The sequence below is a fragment of the Oryza glaberrima genome, chromosome 4 (genome assembly GCF_000147395.1).
Source record: "Oryza glaberrima chromosome 4, OglaRS2, whole genome shotgun sequence".
NCBI classification, from domain to species: domain Eukaryota; kingdom Viridiplantae; phylum Streptophyta; class Magnoliopsida; order Poales; family Poaceae; genus Oryza; species Oryza glaberrima.
In genome coordinates this window covers 31149782-31164452 of record NC_068329.1, presented here as the reverse complement: position 1 = coordinate 31164452, position 14671 = coordinate 31149782, and the positions used below count along the sequence as shown (strand labels likewise).

At 44.0% G+C, this 14671-nt stretch overlaps 2 protein-coding genes across 2 annotated transcripts; one reads left to right on the top strand and one right to left on the bottom strand.

Annotated features, from left to right (window-relative positions):
- Window positions 1–7111: 7111 nt before the first annotated feature.
- Window positions 7112–8136, bottom strand: LOC127771478 (vacuolar iron transporter homolog 5). Its single transcript, XM_052297392.1, has one exon. It carries the CDS (start codon window positions 7915–7917, stop codon window positions 7291–7293), a length of 627 nt encoding a protein of 208 aa, XP_052153352.1. The 5' UTR covers window positions 7918–8136; the 3' UTR covers window positions 7112–7290.
- Window positions 8137–12841: 4705 nt separating this feature from the next.
- LOC127770064 (SKP1-interacting partner 15) lies at window positions 12842–14497 on the top strand. Its single transcript, XM_052295732.1, has one exon. The coding sequence runs from the start codon at window positions 12894–12896 to the stop codon at window positions 14130–14132; it is 1239 nt and encodes a 412-aa protein (XP_052151692.1). The 5' UTR covers window positions 12842–12893; the 3' UTR covers window positions 14133–14497.
- The last annotated feature ends 174 nt before the right edge of the window (window positions 14498–14671 follow it).

Genomic DNA, 14671 nt, shown 5'->3' with positions numbered 1-14671 from the left:
AGGTTTTATTAAATTTATTTTTATATGTCTAAGAAGTAATTTAGTGAAATCTAAAAGTAATTTAGATATACTATAAAAGTAATTTATGTTTTTTCATCAAAATATAATCATGTGAGATCTTGTTATAAAGATTTAATTGTTATGAACACAACGGTGTAATCGGATCGTAGATCGGATAAGTAGTTTAAGAGAAATTTTTATTTGAAGTATAGGTGGATAGGGTCTCTCATATATAGAGTGGTAGCTGGTTTAGACAATACAGTTACCACTAACTGTGTAGTCACATCCTTATTTTAATCGTGTAGCTCTAATCTCACCGTCACTGGTTGGTCTAATCTTGCAACTCTTATCTCACCCGTCCGATTATAGCAGGTCAAACCACGTGCTGAGAAGTGTGCACAAACGCGTTGGCCCCCATTCCGCAAAAACCCATCGCAGAGCTCATACTCTTCTTTTGTGATCCCATCGAAAAAAAAAATAAAACATCAAGGTTAATATATTGATTTAGTTCCGTCCATTAGATGCTGTCCGATACAAAGTTATTCCCATTTTAACTTCTAAATCACTTCTACTTTATTAAAATTATTTTCTGGATGAACTATTAAAATGATTGCTTGATGACATATAATGAAAGTTTTATTGTGTTTTTTTTACCCTGCAAAACTATAAATTTTGGATTTATTACTAAATTCTTTTGTGAAAATTCCGGCCAGACCTCGGCGACACTCCGTCTCCGACGCGAGGGAGGCTATGTGGAGCTTGGGAAGCCGGAGGGGCTACGACAGCGAACTCTGGTGTGAGGTGGTAGATCCAGTGCTGCACCGACCAGATCCGGTGCCCCCACGGCTAGATCCGGCGTCGAGTAGCCGATGGCGGGAGGTGACATCCAACGCGGGGAACTACACTAGGAGGCCAGCGCGGGTGGCATCGGCGGCAGTAGGAGACCGACGGCTGCAAGGGGATGGCACCATTGGCAGCGGGAGGACGACGTCCACAAACGGTAACAGGAGGCTAAGAGCAAGTTTAATAGTAGAGCTCACTACTTACTATTAGTCAATGTTAAAACTAACATGTATAGTAGGTTGGCTATAAGGTTATCTTTATTTTCTTCATCCTCTCTCTTTCTCTCACCATGAATTTAATACATATTTCTTGGAGTTTGTGTGCAGTTAGCTCTTGTATAAGAGCCAACACTCCCCACTTTTATTTATCTCTCTAATCGACATAAGCATATAGCTTGCTTATAGCCCATTTTATTCTTGCTCTAACATTGGCAAGCTGATGCTGGCGGTAGCGGGGGCGGCAGCAAAAGCTAGGGAGGATGGCTCGTCGGTTGCAACGGACGGGCGACAACGGGTGACTACAGACAACAACGCGTGAAGTGGGAGGTCCATGCTACAGGACGACACATTTTCTGTTTCTTATCCCATTTCCAATCTCGCATCTTCTCATTCCCATGTCATGTGTTACCTAGGTCAATCTCGCCTCTTCTCCTTCCCGTGTCATGTGTTACCGCTCCTAGCCAAAGTCAGAAGATGCGTATCCTCCCTTCTCAGTCCAGCTCTTCCTCCCTCCCGTTCCTGTTGAAGTCAGAGTACGTATCTCGCGCTAGATAGATAGTGCACGGATTTATTCGAAATAATAAAATTTTCTGCGCAATTGCACGGGTGCTTCGTGGACAGAGTGCATGGGTTAAATTGACTCTTTCTGATTATATTTGTTGTCTTAAAAAAGAATGATTAACAAATAAATTACCCACGCACTTACATTGATTCAAATAAACGTGCATATATACATATGTTCTCAAATATGTTCTATATATAGAATTGTACGATACACTTTTACCCACATACAAAACATTCTATCCCCCACACCCACACACTACCTCCCACCTCATCCCAAACACACACAAAAAAAACCCACACGCGCACTTGGGGGGTGGGGGGGCACACACAAAACTATACGCGCGCTTGGGGAGGGGGGCACACACAAGAGAGAAAATCCAATTATGTAATATACACTATTATCACTATATACGTACCCTCTAATGTAAAGTGATATATGCTCTTGGAAAATTGACTGGGTACGTTGCTATTAGTGTACTAAACATGTTTCAACATTTCAAAGTTTCAACTAAAATCAGGACTGTGGTACACATAGCTTCATCGGAACCTAGAAAATGTCCCTGAACTTAACCATCCTTTCATGATTATCTTCTTTTGTTTCATGAGAAATGTAATGAATATGAAACCGATTGTTCTAGATGTACTTACTAATTTTCTGTGAACTGCATCAATGACATTTTCTAAAAAAAATAAAGAAATAAAAATGGAGCATTTTAACATTGTCTATGCCGGGACATGATGGCAATTTTGAGGATATATACACTTGGATTTCAATCAAGCAAAGCAATCAAATCGAGATCTTTATCAATTCTGGAATTTATGTTTACCATTGATTGGAAAAACAAATCTTGGGATACCGTCGTCAGCTTGTGGCCAGTCACTGCAGACGTATATGTGTGTATCACACATTAATTAGCCTTATTAACTATTTTGTTGGTAGAAACGCTTATATAAGCAGCAGTTAGCACCCCTCGATCTTCAAACTTGAGCACAAGTGTTGCATCTGTAACAATCAGTACTGTAAGTTTGGTCTCGTATCGATCATGGCCGCCGCCGCCGCCGCCGCTCCTAACGGCAACAGCAACGGCAACCATCATGGCCTGCAGGGCGACGGTGATCTACAGATCAACGACATCGACCGAGTCTTGGAGAGATCTCTCATACGCCGAGTAACACATCTCATCTTCTATCTGCTTGTTGCATCAATCCTTTTTTTGTTTGTGTAACATATCTATACATAGAGTGTTGTTACGGTACAGCGGTCGGTACCGGTACCGCCCGGTACCAAAATCCTGGCCGTTGGATCTGGCCCGATCCAACGGCTGGTAGAGTTTGGTACCGGGCGGTACCAATTCTGTCCCTGTGCAGTACCACGCGGAGAACTGAGATGGAAGGGCAAAAACGTAACTTCGCGTGCAATAACCGGATCGGGAGGGATGGACGGGCAGCTCGAACCCTAGAAGCGCTGGGATTCTCGATCGATCGACGCCGCCGCCGCCTCCTGGATCGACGCCGCCGACTCTTGGAGGTGAACTCAGCCGTCGCCGCCGCCGCCGCCGGGAACGAGGACATCGACGCCGCCATCACCGCTGGGAACAATGAGTTCGCTGCTGGCGTCGCCTGCTTCAACGTCGCCGCCACTACTGCCGCGGGAAGGACGACATCGACGCCGCCGCCACCGGGAACGATGAGTTCGCTACCGCCGCCGCTTGCTTCAACGCCGCTGCCGCTGGGAAGGACGAGTTCGATGCCGCCGCCGCGGCCTGCTTCAACGCATGCCGGTATCCACCGCTCACCGCCACTTGATTGCTTCAACGCATGGCTGGCGCCACTCTCTTCCAATCCTACCCATACTGGAACGAACGGCAGATGCGTACTGGTACCGAGCAGTATAATTTGCTGGACCATAAAAAATCTCCTATACATATCATGCATGTCTATGCAAATATGCATACATAATTGTGTTGAGTTGTGATCCAAATTCATTTGCACTTAATAAAGGCTAGCTTCTGCCGTAGCAGAGCGAAGGTTGAAGCTGGCCCATTGGGTTGTGCGCCTGGGGACGCCCGGGGGAGCGGGGGCGGAGCCCCCGCGGTACGGATCATCATCTCTTTTAGGGTTCCACTATATATATACCTCTTGTAAGCCGCCGTACGGCGATGAAACCTCACCTCAGATATAGTGAAGATATTTTGCTGGCTGGCGCCCGTGGTTTTTTTCTCTCCTGTTTTGGGAGGGTTTTCCACGTTAAATCTCGTGTCTTTTGTGATTGATCTATTGTTTTTTATCGTTTGTTCGCCTATCGTTTCCTAACAGATTGTGTGTACTACACACAGATAAATATGTGTGTTGATGTAAGTGTGATGATCGAAAATGTGTGTGATGCAGATCAGGGTGTTGGATGAGACGATCAGGAGGCTTGAGCAGCTGTTCAGGTTCACCCAAGCAAACAACCCGGGCCCTGCTGTGCTGCTGAGGATCATTGGGAGGATCAACCGTGCAAACGCCAGGAGATCAACGCTCTTCGCCCAGCTCCACACCTACATTCGCCGCCGCCGCCGTCGCCACCACCAGCAACAGGCGCCTCCGTCGCCACCTGCCGGCGGCAACATCGCCAGCAACGGCAACGGCGCCGCCATCAACAACGGTAACAGCAACAACGCTGCTGCTGGGGCTCCTCCTGCCGATGCATGAGCTAGCATTGACCCTAGCTTGATGCCGTGATGCTGATGGACGCATGTTGCTGGAGATGATGAGTGTTGCTGTCGTTTCTTTGCTGATCGATGTTTTCTAGCTATTGAAGTTGTTACTAGAAGTCATCAATTTATTTCTACCGGTTTAATCAGTTTTCTAATAATTAAGCTAGCAGTTGGGAATGTGCAATGGATTTTTCTAAAAGATAAATTGAATATGTAGCTAGAGAGATCGAATAATTTTTGTAACTCGCCTTGCCTCTCGAATTGATCAATCGGGTGATTTCTGTTATAAAAGATACAGCGGAACGACGATTAACTTTTTCGATCGTTTCAGTTATTGATCATCCAAGACACGCTAGATGACGACATAAGAACACACGATATTAATTTGTTAATGGGGTTCAGCTGAAGCTTACATCCCCAGGGCTTTGATTATGGACATTTTTCTCCAACCAATATAGCTACTAGCCGCTACGAGTCCATCACCACGCCGCCATCATCTCCCTGCGTGTCTACGCTACATTGTAATCGCTATGGTTATATTGTGGTGCCCCCTAAGACATGGTTACATGGCTACATGGCTCTATATATGAAATTGGTTCTAAAACATACTCCATCTGTCCCAAAATATATATAGCAATTTTTGTTTGGATGTGATGTATCCTAGTACTATGAATCTCGACATGAGGCATGTCTAGATTCGTACCTCATGTCTAGATTCGTAGTACTAGGATACGTCTCATCCAACCAAAACTTATTATATTTTGGGATGGAGGGAGTAGATAAGGTCATAACAGTTGTTCAATATAATGAGGGAAATATCTTCTCTAGATATGTAACCTGAGTTCATCTTAGTTTTGTCCTTCTTGTTTATGTTATTATGTACTCCTACGACTACAGCATCGTAATGTACCACGATTTGATCAGTAATACTCCAATATTCAATAGTTGCCTACCATAGTTCGCGTAATAAGAAAAGGAATACTGATAAAATCAACATAACAGAGTACGTTAGACTAAAGAAAGTTTTGCATCGGGCTGACAAATTCCAACCTAGATGGTGTACACATGCAAAGCACACCCTCTCAACCTTTATACAACCACTAACCTGTGTGCAAACATAAGAGTGATATATAATCAAGATTGCACCGTGAACCATTTCCCGCGCAATTGGATGAAGTCCTTATAAAATAATAAAAAAAGGTTATGATTCTAGTATAACGACTATATAATTAAATGAACCGATATATTTTCCGCGCAATTACGTGAATAACCATAATAATGAACCCTACCAATTATAGCTGACAACGTGTGAGTAAACTTATTATGTAGTTTCGTGTAAAATAAACTTCACTTTTATTAAGTTAGAGTAGTAATTAATGCACAATATTTCCATTTGTCTGTATTTCTGGTGTCCATTCCCCATTATTTTTCCTCCTTGTGCCATATGCGTATGCAAGGTGCGGCCTCTCCAGTGGCCACGTCAGCCATATCTCACGTCATGCTAATAAAGAAGGGTGCGGGGTAGGTGGGCCGGCCCATTGATCAGGCATTCCTTCAGGCTTCTCCTAGACAAAAAGTTAAACTGGGCCTAGTTAGTTAGCCCGTTCTCCACAACCAGATCAAACAACAGCCACGACGTCCTTGCAAATACTCCCTCCTTCCCTAAATGTTTGACGCCGTTAATTTTTTTCAACATGTTTGACTATTCGTCTTATTCGAAAATTTTTGTGAAATATGTAAAACTATATGTATACATAAAAGTATATTTAACAATAAATCAAATGATAGGAAAAGAATTAATAATTTCTTAAATTTTTTGAATAAGACGAATGGTCAAACATTTTTAAAAAAGTCAACGGCGTTAAACATTTTAGGATGGAGATAGTATAATGGAGAACATCCATGTCTCCGCGATGGTAAAAGGAAAGGAAAACAAAATATCTTTGTTATACTCCCTCCGCTTCGAAATGTTTGACACCGTTGACTTTTTAGCACATGTTTAACCATTCGTTTTATTCAAAAAAATTTGTGAAATATGTAAAATTATATGCCTACATAAAAATATATTTAACAATAAATCAAATGATAGAAAAAAAATTAATAATTACTTAAATTTTTTTAATAAGACGAACGGTGAAACATGTGCTAAAAAGTCAACGGCGTTAAACATTTCGAAACGGAGGGAGTAGTAGATAGTGGGCGACAAGACAAAATTCTTATTTTCTTAAGAAAAGAAAAGGAGTGAAATGAGGTTTAGAATAAATACCAGATATATATAACTAGTTTAGCTGTTCAAAGGGAATGAGGCGAAAAGCAAGCGAGAGCAGGCATGCATGCATGATTGCTCACAGCAAAAAAGCTTGGTTTTGTTTTGCCATTAATCGCTGTTCTCAAGGCTATATACATGGCTTGATCATTAGTAACAGCTGTATGTTCAAGCTGTGTTAATTATATATGGCATCGATTTGGCGATATATATATATATAGAGAGAGAGAGAGAGCCAAGCAAACATTATAATTAACCAGAGATCGATTGGTAGCTTCAAAAACTTAAGGAAGAAAAACTTAGGAGTAATTTGCATGGATTATTATTATTATTATTATTATTATTATTATTATTATTATTATTATTATTATATATGTATGGAGCTGAGTACAAGGCTTAATGGTTTTACTTTTGCTACGTAAAGTCGTCGATCGATCATTAGTTAGCCTCGATAGGCAGCCGGAGCAGCTAGACAAGCAATCTCTTGTAAGCAGAGGAGATCGAGGAGGAGAGGAAAGATCGAACACGAAGAACGCGTGCATGTGCGCGCGTATATATCATGCGCTCATGGCGCCAAAACATCATCGTCGTCCACATGCATATGCAGTTTTAGTTTAGTTTAATTAATGCAGTAAGTTTTAAAAAAAATGAACTTAGTAGTAGAGCAGAGAGCTTAATTAACTAGCTAGTGATCGATCGATCATATGCCGCTGGCCTTGAAGAGCCTCATGAGGCCGAAGGTGATGCCCATGGCGGCCCACCCACCGAGCACCACCCTCGCGCTCGACCGCGCCACCGCCGCCCGCCCCAGCACCGCGCCCACGCACCCGAACGCCGCCAGCGCCACGCTCGCCACCGCCACCACCACCGCGATCCGCAGCCTGTAGTTGACGATGAACCCGGCCGCCAGCAGCGGCACCACGGCGCCCACCGAGAACGCCATGGCCGACGCCGCCGCCGCCTGCGCGGGGCTCGGCAGGGCCTTCTCCTCCTCCCCGCCGCGCTTGCCATCGCGCTCCAGCTGCGCCAGCTCCACATCGCGCTGCGAGCACACGGACACGAACTCCCCGATGGCCATGCTGCAGGCGCCCGCCAGGAGGCCCGCGAAGCCGGAGATGACCATGGCGCGCGCCTCCGCCTTCACGGCGCCCACCCCCAGCATCAGCGACGCCGTCGACACCAGCCCGTCGTTCGCGCCCAGCACCGCCGCCCGCAGCCAGTTGGCGCGCGCCGCCAGGTCCAGCTCGTCGCCCACCGCCGCCGGGTTCTCGGCGTCAACCTGCAGCTTGTTGCTGCTTGATCTCTCGTTGTTCATCATGGCCGCCATGGCTGATTGGCTGGCCTGTTAGCTTAATTAATTAGCTGAGATCGATCGAGTGGATGGATGGGCAGTGTGGCGAGCACGCTTCTTGGCGTGTTTTATAGTGGTTTTCAGGAGGTTTTGGTGTGGCTATTGCGTGTCGCCAACTAATTTTAAAGCTACTACACTAGCTGCAGTGCAGTGCATCGTTATATATGCATGATCGATCCATCTCTTTTTAGCTATCTACCTCTCTAGACCAACACCCTTCACTTTTGCTCCCCTGTATTGCTCCTCGACATGATGCCACCTTCCACGAACATTTAAAGTCACCTATTCTTCAATATCGGTGCTTGCCGATTGTGTATGTGCAAATTACATTTATATCTAATATTAATAATTATTCATTGACTTAACTGACAATTACTTAATAGGCTATATATATTACCAATATATAACCAGCTGATGTGTTTGATTTGTCGCCAAAATAAACCTTACCATATTTTGGTATTATTTCTCAATATGTGAGTTAAGTATAGATTTAGGATTTTATGAAGTTGTATGTATATACATTGTATGAATTTTGATAGGAGATAATACTTTTTAGCAAACGAGTAGACATCCCTTTGAGAAATCAAAAGAATTAGCACGGTAACCCGTGCAGATTGCGCGGCTAGCATCATTATATTTTCTCTCATATAATAGCATATATATTTTCTCATTATTTTATTAAAATATATTACAATGACAACATAATTTTAAATTTTGCAATAACTTTACGAAACTATTAATGTGTAATATTCATATTGTATTTTATATACGTGTTAGTTATTAATTATTTTTAATATAAAATTTTAGTTATTTGCAAATTATATATATTTCTATATGGACTCTAGACTCGTCTTTTAATATATTTTTTTTAATTATGAATTTTTATTATTTCTAATTATATTTCTATGTGGACTGTAAACTCATCTTTCAATATTCTTTAATTTTTAATTTCAAATTTCAGTTACTTCTAAATTGTATTTCTATATTGTCTTTAAACTCTTCTTCCCATGTTTTTCTTAATTTCGAATTTTATTTATTTGTAAAATGCATTTTTATATGGACTCTAAACACTACTTTTCATTTTATTATGTTTATTCCGAATTTTAGTTAGTTTTAAATACCTATATAGACTCTAGACTCTACTTCTAATATTCCTTATTTTGTAATTCCGAAGTTCTATTTTTTTCTTAATTGTATTTCTATATGGACTCTATACTCTACTTCTAATATTCCTTTTTTTAATTCCGAATTTCTATTATTTCCTAATTGTATTTCTGTATGGACTCTATACTCTACTTCTAATATTCATTATTTTTAATTCCAAATTTCAGTTATTTCATAATTGTATTTCTATATGGACTCTAGTCTCCTCTTCTAATATTCCTTGTTTTTAATTCCGAATTTCAGTTATTTCCTAATTGTATTTTTATATGGACTCTAGTCTCCTCTTCTAATATTTCTTATTTTTTAATTCTGAATTTCAATTATTTCTAAATTGTATTTCTATATGGACTCTAGTCTCCTCTTCTAATATTCCTTATTTTTTAAATTTAGAATTTTAGCTATTTCTAAATTGTATTTCTATATGGACTCTGCATTTTCTTTTTCTCCGATTAATGTGAGAATTTCTAGGTCATGAGAGCGAACGTGAGGCTCCTTTTTCTATTCCTTTAATAATATAATAAATTTCCCATGCATTTATATCTTCAAACTGTACTGTTCAGTGAAATTTGTCATACCAGTCGATTGCACTGATCGATTCCCTGTTCTGACTTCTGAACACCATGGAGTGCAAGCCATATAGTAAGTGCCTAGCACGTACTAGATGATGCTTAATTTCAGCTTCAAGGTAACTGTGCAAGATCCCTTGAAGACAAAAGAGGCCTCTCGTACCTTAACTTACTACATTTGGTGGACTACTCTAAGCAGAAGATCGACTCGTTTGCCATTAATTGTACCTGAATGAAATGATTACATTAGTTTCACTGTGCAACATATGCGCTCTCTTTAGCATATACTCCTCCTATATGCGTTTCAAAGTAAAGGAGCATATGCCATGCATTGAAGATCATGCATGTTGCTAGCTCAATTTACTACTGGTAGATGAAGTACTATACTTAGAATCAGAGAAAAGCCCACCTTAAATTAACACTACCTTAACGTTGTAAGCAATTACATATATATCGAAGTTATATAAATATTCTTTGTCTATATGAGTTTTTCAATTTTAAGACATCTTTTTTTATTTCACGCCAGTACACCAGGGCTTTAAATTCCTAAAGACGGTACGGTATACTGAAAACAATTGTAGCTAGCTAGCTCATACAGTCAAAGTGTGCGGGATTCGGTTAAGTTGACAGGGGAATGTTCTCCTTGTCGGATGAAACCTCATTATTTCCTTAATTGTCACTTCATATTTACGGCCAGTGCTTGGGAGTGGAATTGCACTTTTTTTAACATGAGAATCCAAGAAGGAACAAATTAAAGAAAGAAAAGACACCGGTCTGTATTAATTCTAGAACGGCTTCGATCGAGCCCAATGAACGAATTTGCTTGCTCTCATCTTGCTTCCCTCACAGAAGAGAAGAAAAAAACTATACATATTTATATTAGTCAAAATGTATGTAGTAGTACAAAAATTAATGTCAAGGTGTGCAATGCAAATCAGTTAAATTAATCAAATTGCAGGCATCCCTCTCGTGGAGACTGTTGTCTTTTTTTATCCGAGCAAAAAATAAAGGAAAAAAGCTTTGAGCGGAGATTAGACATGAACTTTTGGAGGGAAAGATGACAAGTGGTGAACGGAAACACAACTTTGCAAATGGAAAAAAAGATGAAGAAGAAAAGGCAGCTCGATGGACTCCCTGCCATGGGCAAAGATCAACGACAGAAGAAGAAGAGAAGACAAGAGTTTTCAAAGAAAACGAAGAGGACGATGACAAAGTGCAGCAGAGCAGGTCAAGATGTTAGGTACGCTACTCGATGGCACTCATCCATCATCCATGTATGTTGGAGATTATGGAGAAATAAAAACAATCTAGTGGAGAGATTTGTTGTATTGATTATTCGTGAAAAATCGGGCGAGATCTAGTGAGTGCTGAATCGGCAGCCACTGGAACATAGGTCGATCAGAGAAATGGTACGTAGCTGCTGCAAGCAACGGCTCGCCCAAACAGCCGACCGGAAGAACGGCGTGTGGAAAGAGCTAGCAATCAGAGTAAATTAAGAATGATGATGATCGAGCTAGCCGCCATCACGCGCCATGGATCATCAATTGGTAATCAAGTGATCAGATTGATTAGGGGTTAAGAGTTCAGACAGACACAATAGAGGATTAATAATAGGCAAGCACATATAGATATGTAGATATAGTGCGGGATAAGCATGGCGTCCACACGAAAGGCACCACTCTAATCCCTCTTTTCGGTTTTATCAATCTTATCCCGAATTCTGGCTGGCTGCTGCTGCCTGCCCATATCTTTGTGTTCTGCTCCATCTCTGCTTTACCATCTCATTCTCCACTCTATGTTGTTGTATCATGCCACTGGTCTCTCTCTCTCGCTTTCTCTGATCCCTGCTTGCTTTTTCATTGTAGACTGACTAATGCCATTTTCCTGCCTTGATCGATCATATAATGGAGCATTTTAGCTGATTGAGGATGGCCCTTGGGGTCGCCCAAGCGAGCATGCATGCACTGCACGAGCACAAATGCAGTTTGTTTGTTCAGATTAATTAAAAAAACAACAACAAGGGCTGCCTCTTGCAACGCATGATCGATTGATCGTTGAAAAGAAACATGAAAAGATTGAGATTTTTGCCGGCCAGAAACAAAACATCGCTGTGCTCACCGCACCTGGACGGGATCCGGATCTGACTGCAGTTCTCATCAACGGATGCAAATCGGACGATCCAGACTGTGATCACACTGTTCATCATCGTACTATAGCAAAAACATCGTAGCAAGGGATACTATTCATGCTGTTACTGTAACAGTAAATCTAAACCATCGATCATAAAAATAAATGGCTGAGATTACGTACAGTTCTCAGAATACTGTCACAACACTTTTTTTAGGGAATCATTTGGTGTGCTTTATTAATATACAAACATTGTTACAACATTCACTAGAACGTTTAGAACGTTAACAAGAAAATATGGGCCTCATCAAACCAATTACAAGAATTCCTAAACTTAAAAAAGTAAGATTTGCTAGAACATGTGCCACACAATTGGCTTCCCTATTACAATGCTCAACAGAGATTTTAACAACATCATATATCAAAATCTGGCATTCATAGAAAATTGCCGTAGCCGTTGTTACCAAAAAGCCCCCATCTTACATCGTCTCTACCACCTGTAAACAACCTGATCGGGTAATAATGCAGTCACAACACTTATCTGAATCCAACTCGACGGTTGTAACTTGTAAAGCCGCCGGTTTAGACTACTATAAAGGAGATGGAGTGTAGTGGGTTGTACATAAATGGGCTTGGCCTCTTTTCCAATTGTAGTGGCATACGGCCCACTTCCCTTTTAAGCCCTCCCCCAAACACCCGACACTGTACTGGCCTGCATACGGGCATTACGGGCACGGACGGACAGGTGGACCCCACCTGCCATTGGCTTCCAAGTCTACTCCCCACGGTGGGAAGGGAAGCAGCAAGGGATCGCGACGCCGCAGCCGCAACGGCTTTCCCGTCAGACTCACGTCTTCCACCAGCGCCTCCCTTACACGCTTCACTGACAGTGGGTCCAGTCTTCCTTGGGACCCACATGCATAGGGGGCCACCGCGCGAGTAGGTGAACCCACCGTATAGTACTAGTATTATAATCCGCTCTACAGCCTGGCTGAAATGACGGAAATGCCCCCGGGCTCCTCCTCTGTGTTGTGTAGTTGCGCACCGCTATCTCGGCTCGGCTGGCTCCAGTTCCCCACCAAACTCTCTCTCGCCATGGCCGCATCCGACTCCGACTCCGACGCCGACGCCGCCGCCGCCTCGCTGCTGCCGGCGCCCATCCACCTCCTGCCGCCGGACGCGCTCCACAACGTGCTCCTCCGCCTCCCCCTCCGCGACGCCGTCGTCTGCCGCCCGGTATCGCGCCTCTTCCACGAAACCCTCTCCCACAACTTCCTCGCCCTCCTCCCCTCCCTCCGCCTCCTCCTCCTCCGCCACCCGCGCCCCGACGGCGGCGGCTGCCTCCACGCCTTCGACCCCGACCGCCGCTACTGGCTCCGCCTCCCCTTCTCCGCCTTCCTCCCCAACCAGTCCTTCTCCCCCGTCGCCTCCTCCCCCTCTCTCCTCTACCTCTGGCTCGAGTCCCCTTCGCCTTCCCTGCCATCCCTCCCCTCCTCCTCCTCCTCCACCGCCTCCACCGCCCACCCGCCCAAATCGCTCGCTGTCTGCAACCCCTTCGCGGGGACCTACAGCTTCCTGCCCCCTCTCGGATCTGCCTGGGCGCGCCACGGCACCGTCCTCGCTGGCCCCGGCGGCGTCGTCCTCGTGCTCACCGAGCTCGCCGCCCTCTCCTACACCCCATCCGGATCCGGCAAGTGGATGAAGCATCCCCTCTCGCTCCCCTCCAAGCCGCGGAGCCCTATACTCGCCTCCGGCGCTGCCGCCGTCTTCGCGCTTTGCGATGTCGGCACCCCGTGGCGCAGCCAGTGGAAGCTCTTCTCCTGCCCGCTCTCCATGCTCACAGGCGGCTGGGCCCCCGTCGAGCGCTCCGCGTGGGGCGATGTCTTCGAGATCCTCAAGCGCCCGCGCCTCCTCGCTGGTGCCGGCGGCCGCCGTGTCCTCATGATCGGCGGCCTCAGGTCCTCGTTCGCCATAGACGCGCCATGCTCCACGGTGCTCATCCTACGCCTAGATCTGGCCACCATGGAGTGGGACGAAGCTGGCCGCATGCCTCCCAATATGTACCGTTGCTTCACCGGCCTCTGTGAGGCTGCTGCACAGGGTAATGCCATGCCTACTGCTGTTGCTGGTGGCAACAACAAGGTCAAGGTGTTCGGCGGTGATGGCAAGGTGTGGTTTGCTGGAAAGCGGGTGCGCGGGAAGCTGGCAATGTGGGAGGAGGATGAGCTAGGCAACAGCGGTGGCAAGTGGGACTGGGTTGATGGTGTTCCTGGGTACAGTGATGGCGTATACCGTGGCTTTGTGTTCGATGGTGGGTTCACTGCTATGCCCTGAAGTCTATGGAGAACACATACCAGTCCGGTGCGTGACTAAATGCGCTCAGGTTAAGATTTTAATTGATTCGGGACATCTATCCATTGCATGCAGAGGGAATTGACATGTCAAAGAATTTTATTTGCATTGTACTTGGTTCGTAGCATCATGAGATACTTTCAATTGCTGTACTTGTTAAAAGTGAAATGTTTTAAATATCTTTTCAGGGTTTGTTGCTTCAGACAATAAAATTCAGGTTACTTTTATTTTGTTTTGATGATTTCGTAGGGGGGAATATGTGTATGATGATCACTCTGCTTGTTACATGAACAAGGTGATCACATCGTTATAATAACTTTGCTGATCTTGACTCGCGACACTACTTACATATTAGTTCTCAGTAGTCAGTACATAATTAGTTTTCCTACTGGCCGCATGAAGTGGGGAATCACTATATATAAAGTTAATGAATTCAGGTGTGCCCTAGTTCTTTCTACTCAGTACTAATGTTATCAGCAGTCATAGCAAGGGCAGGCAAGTATACAATTTTTCCTGTGTGT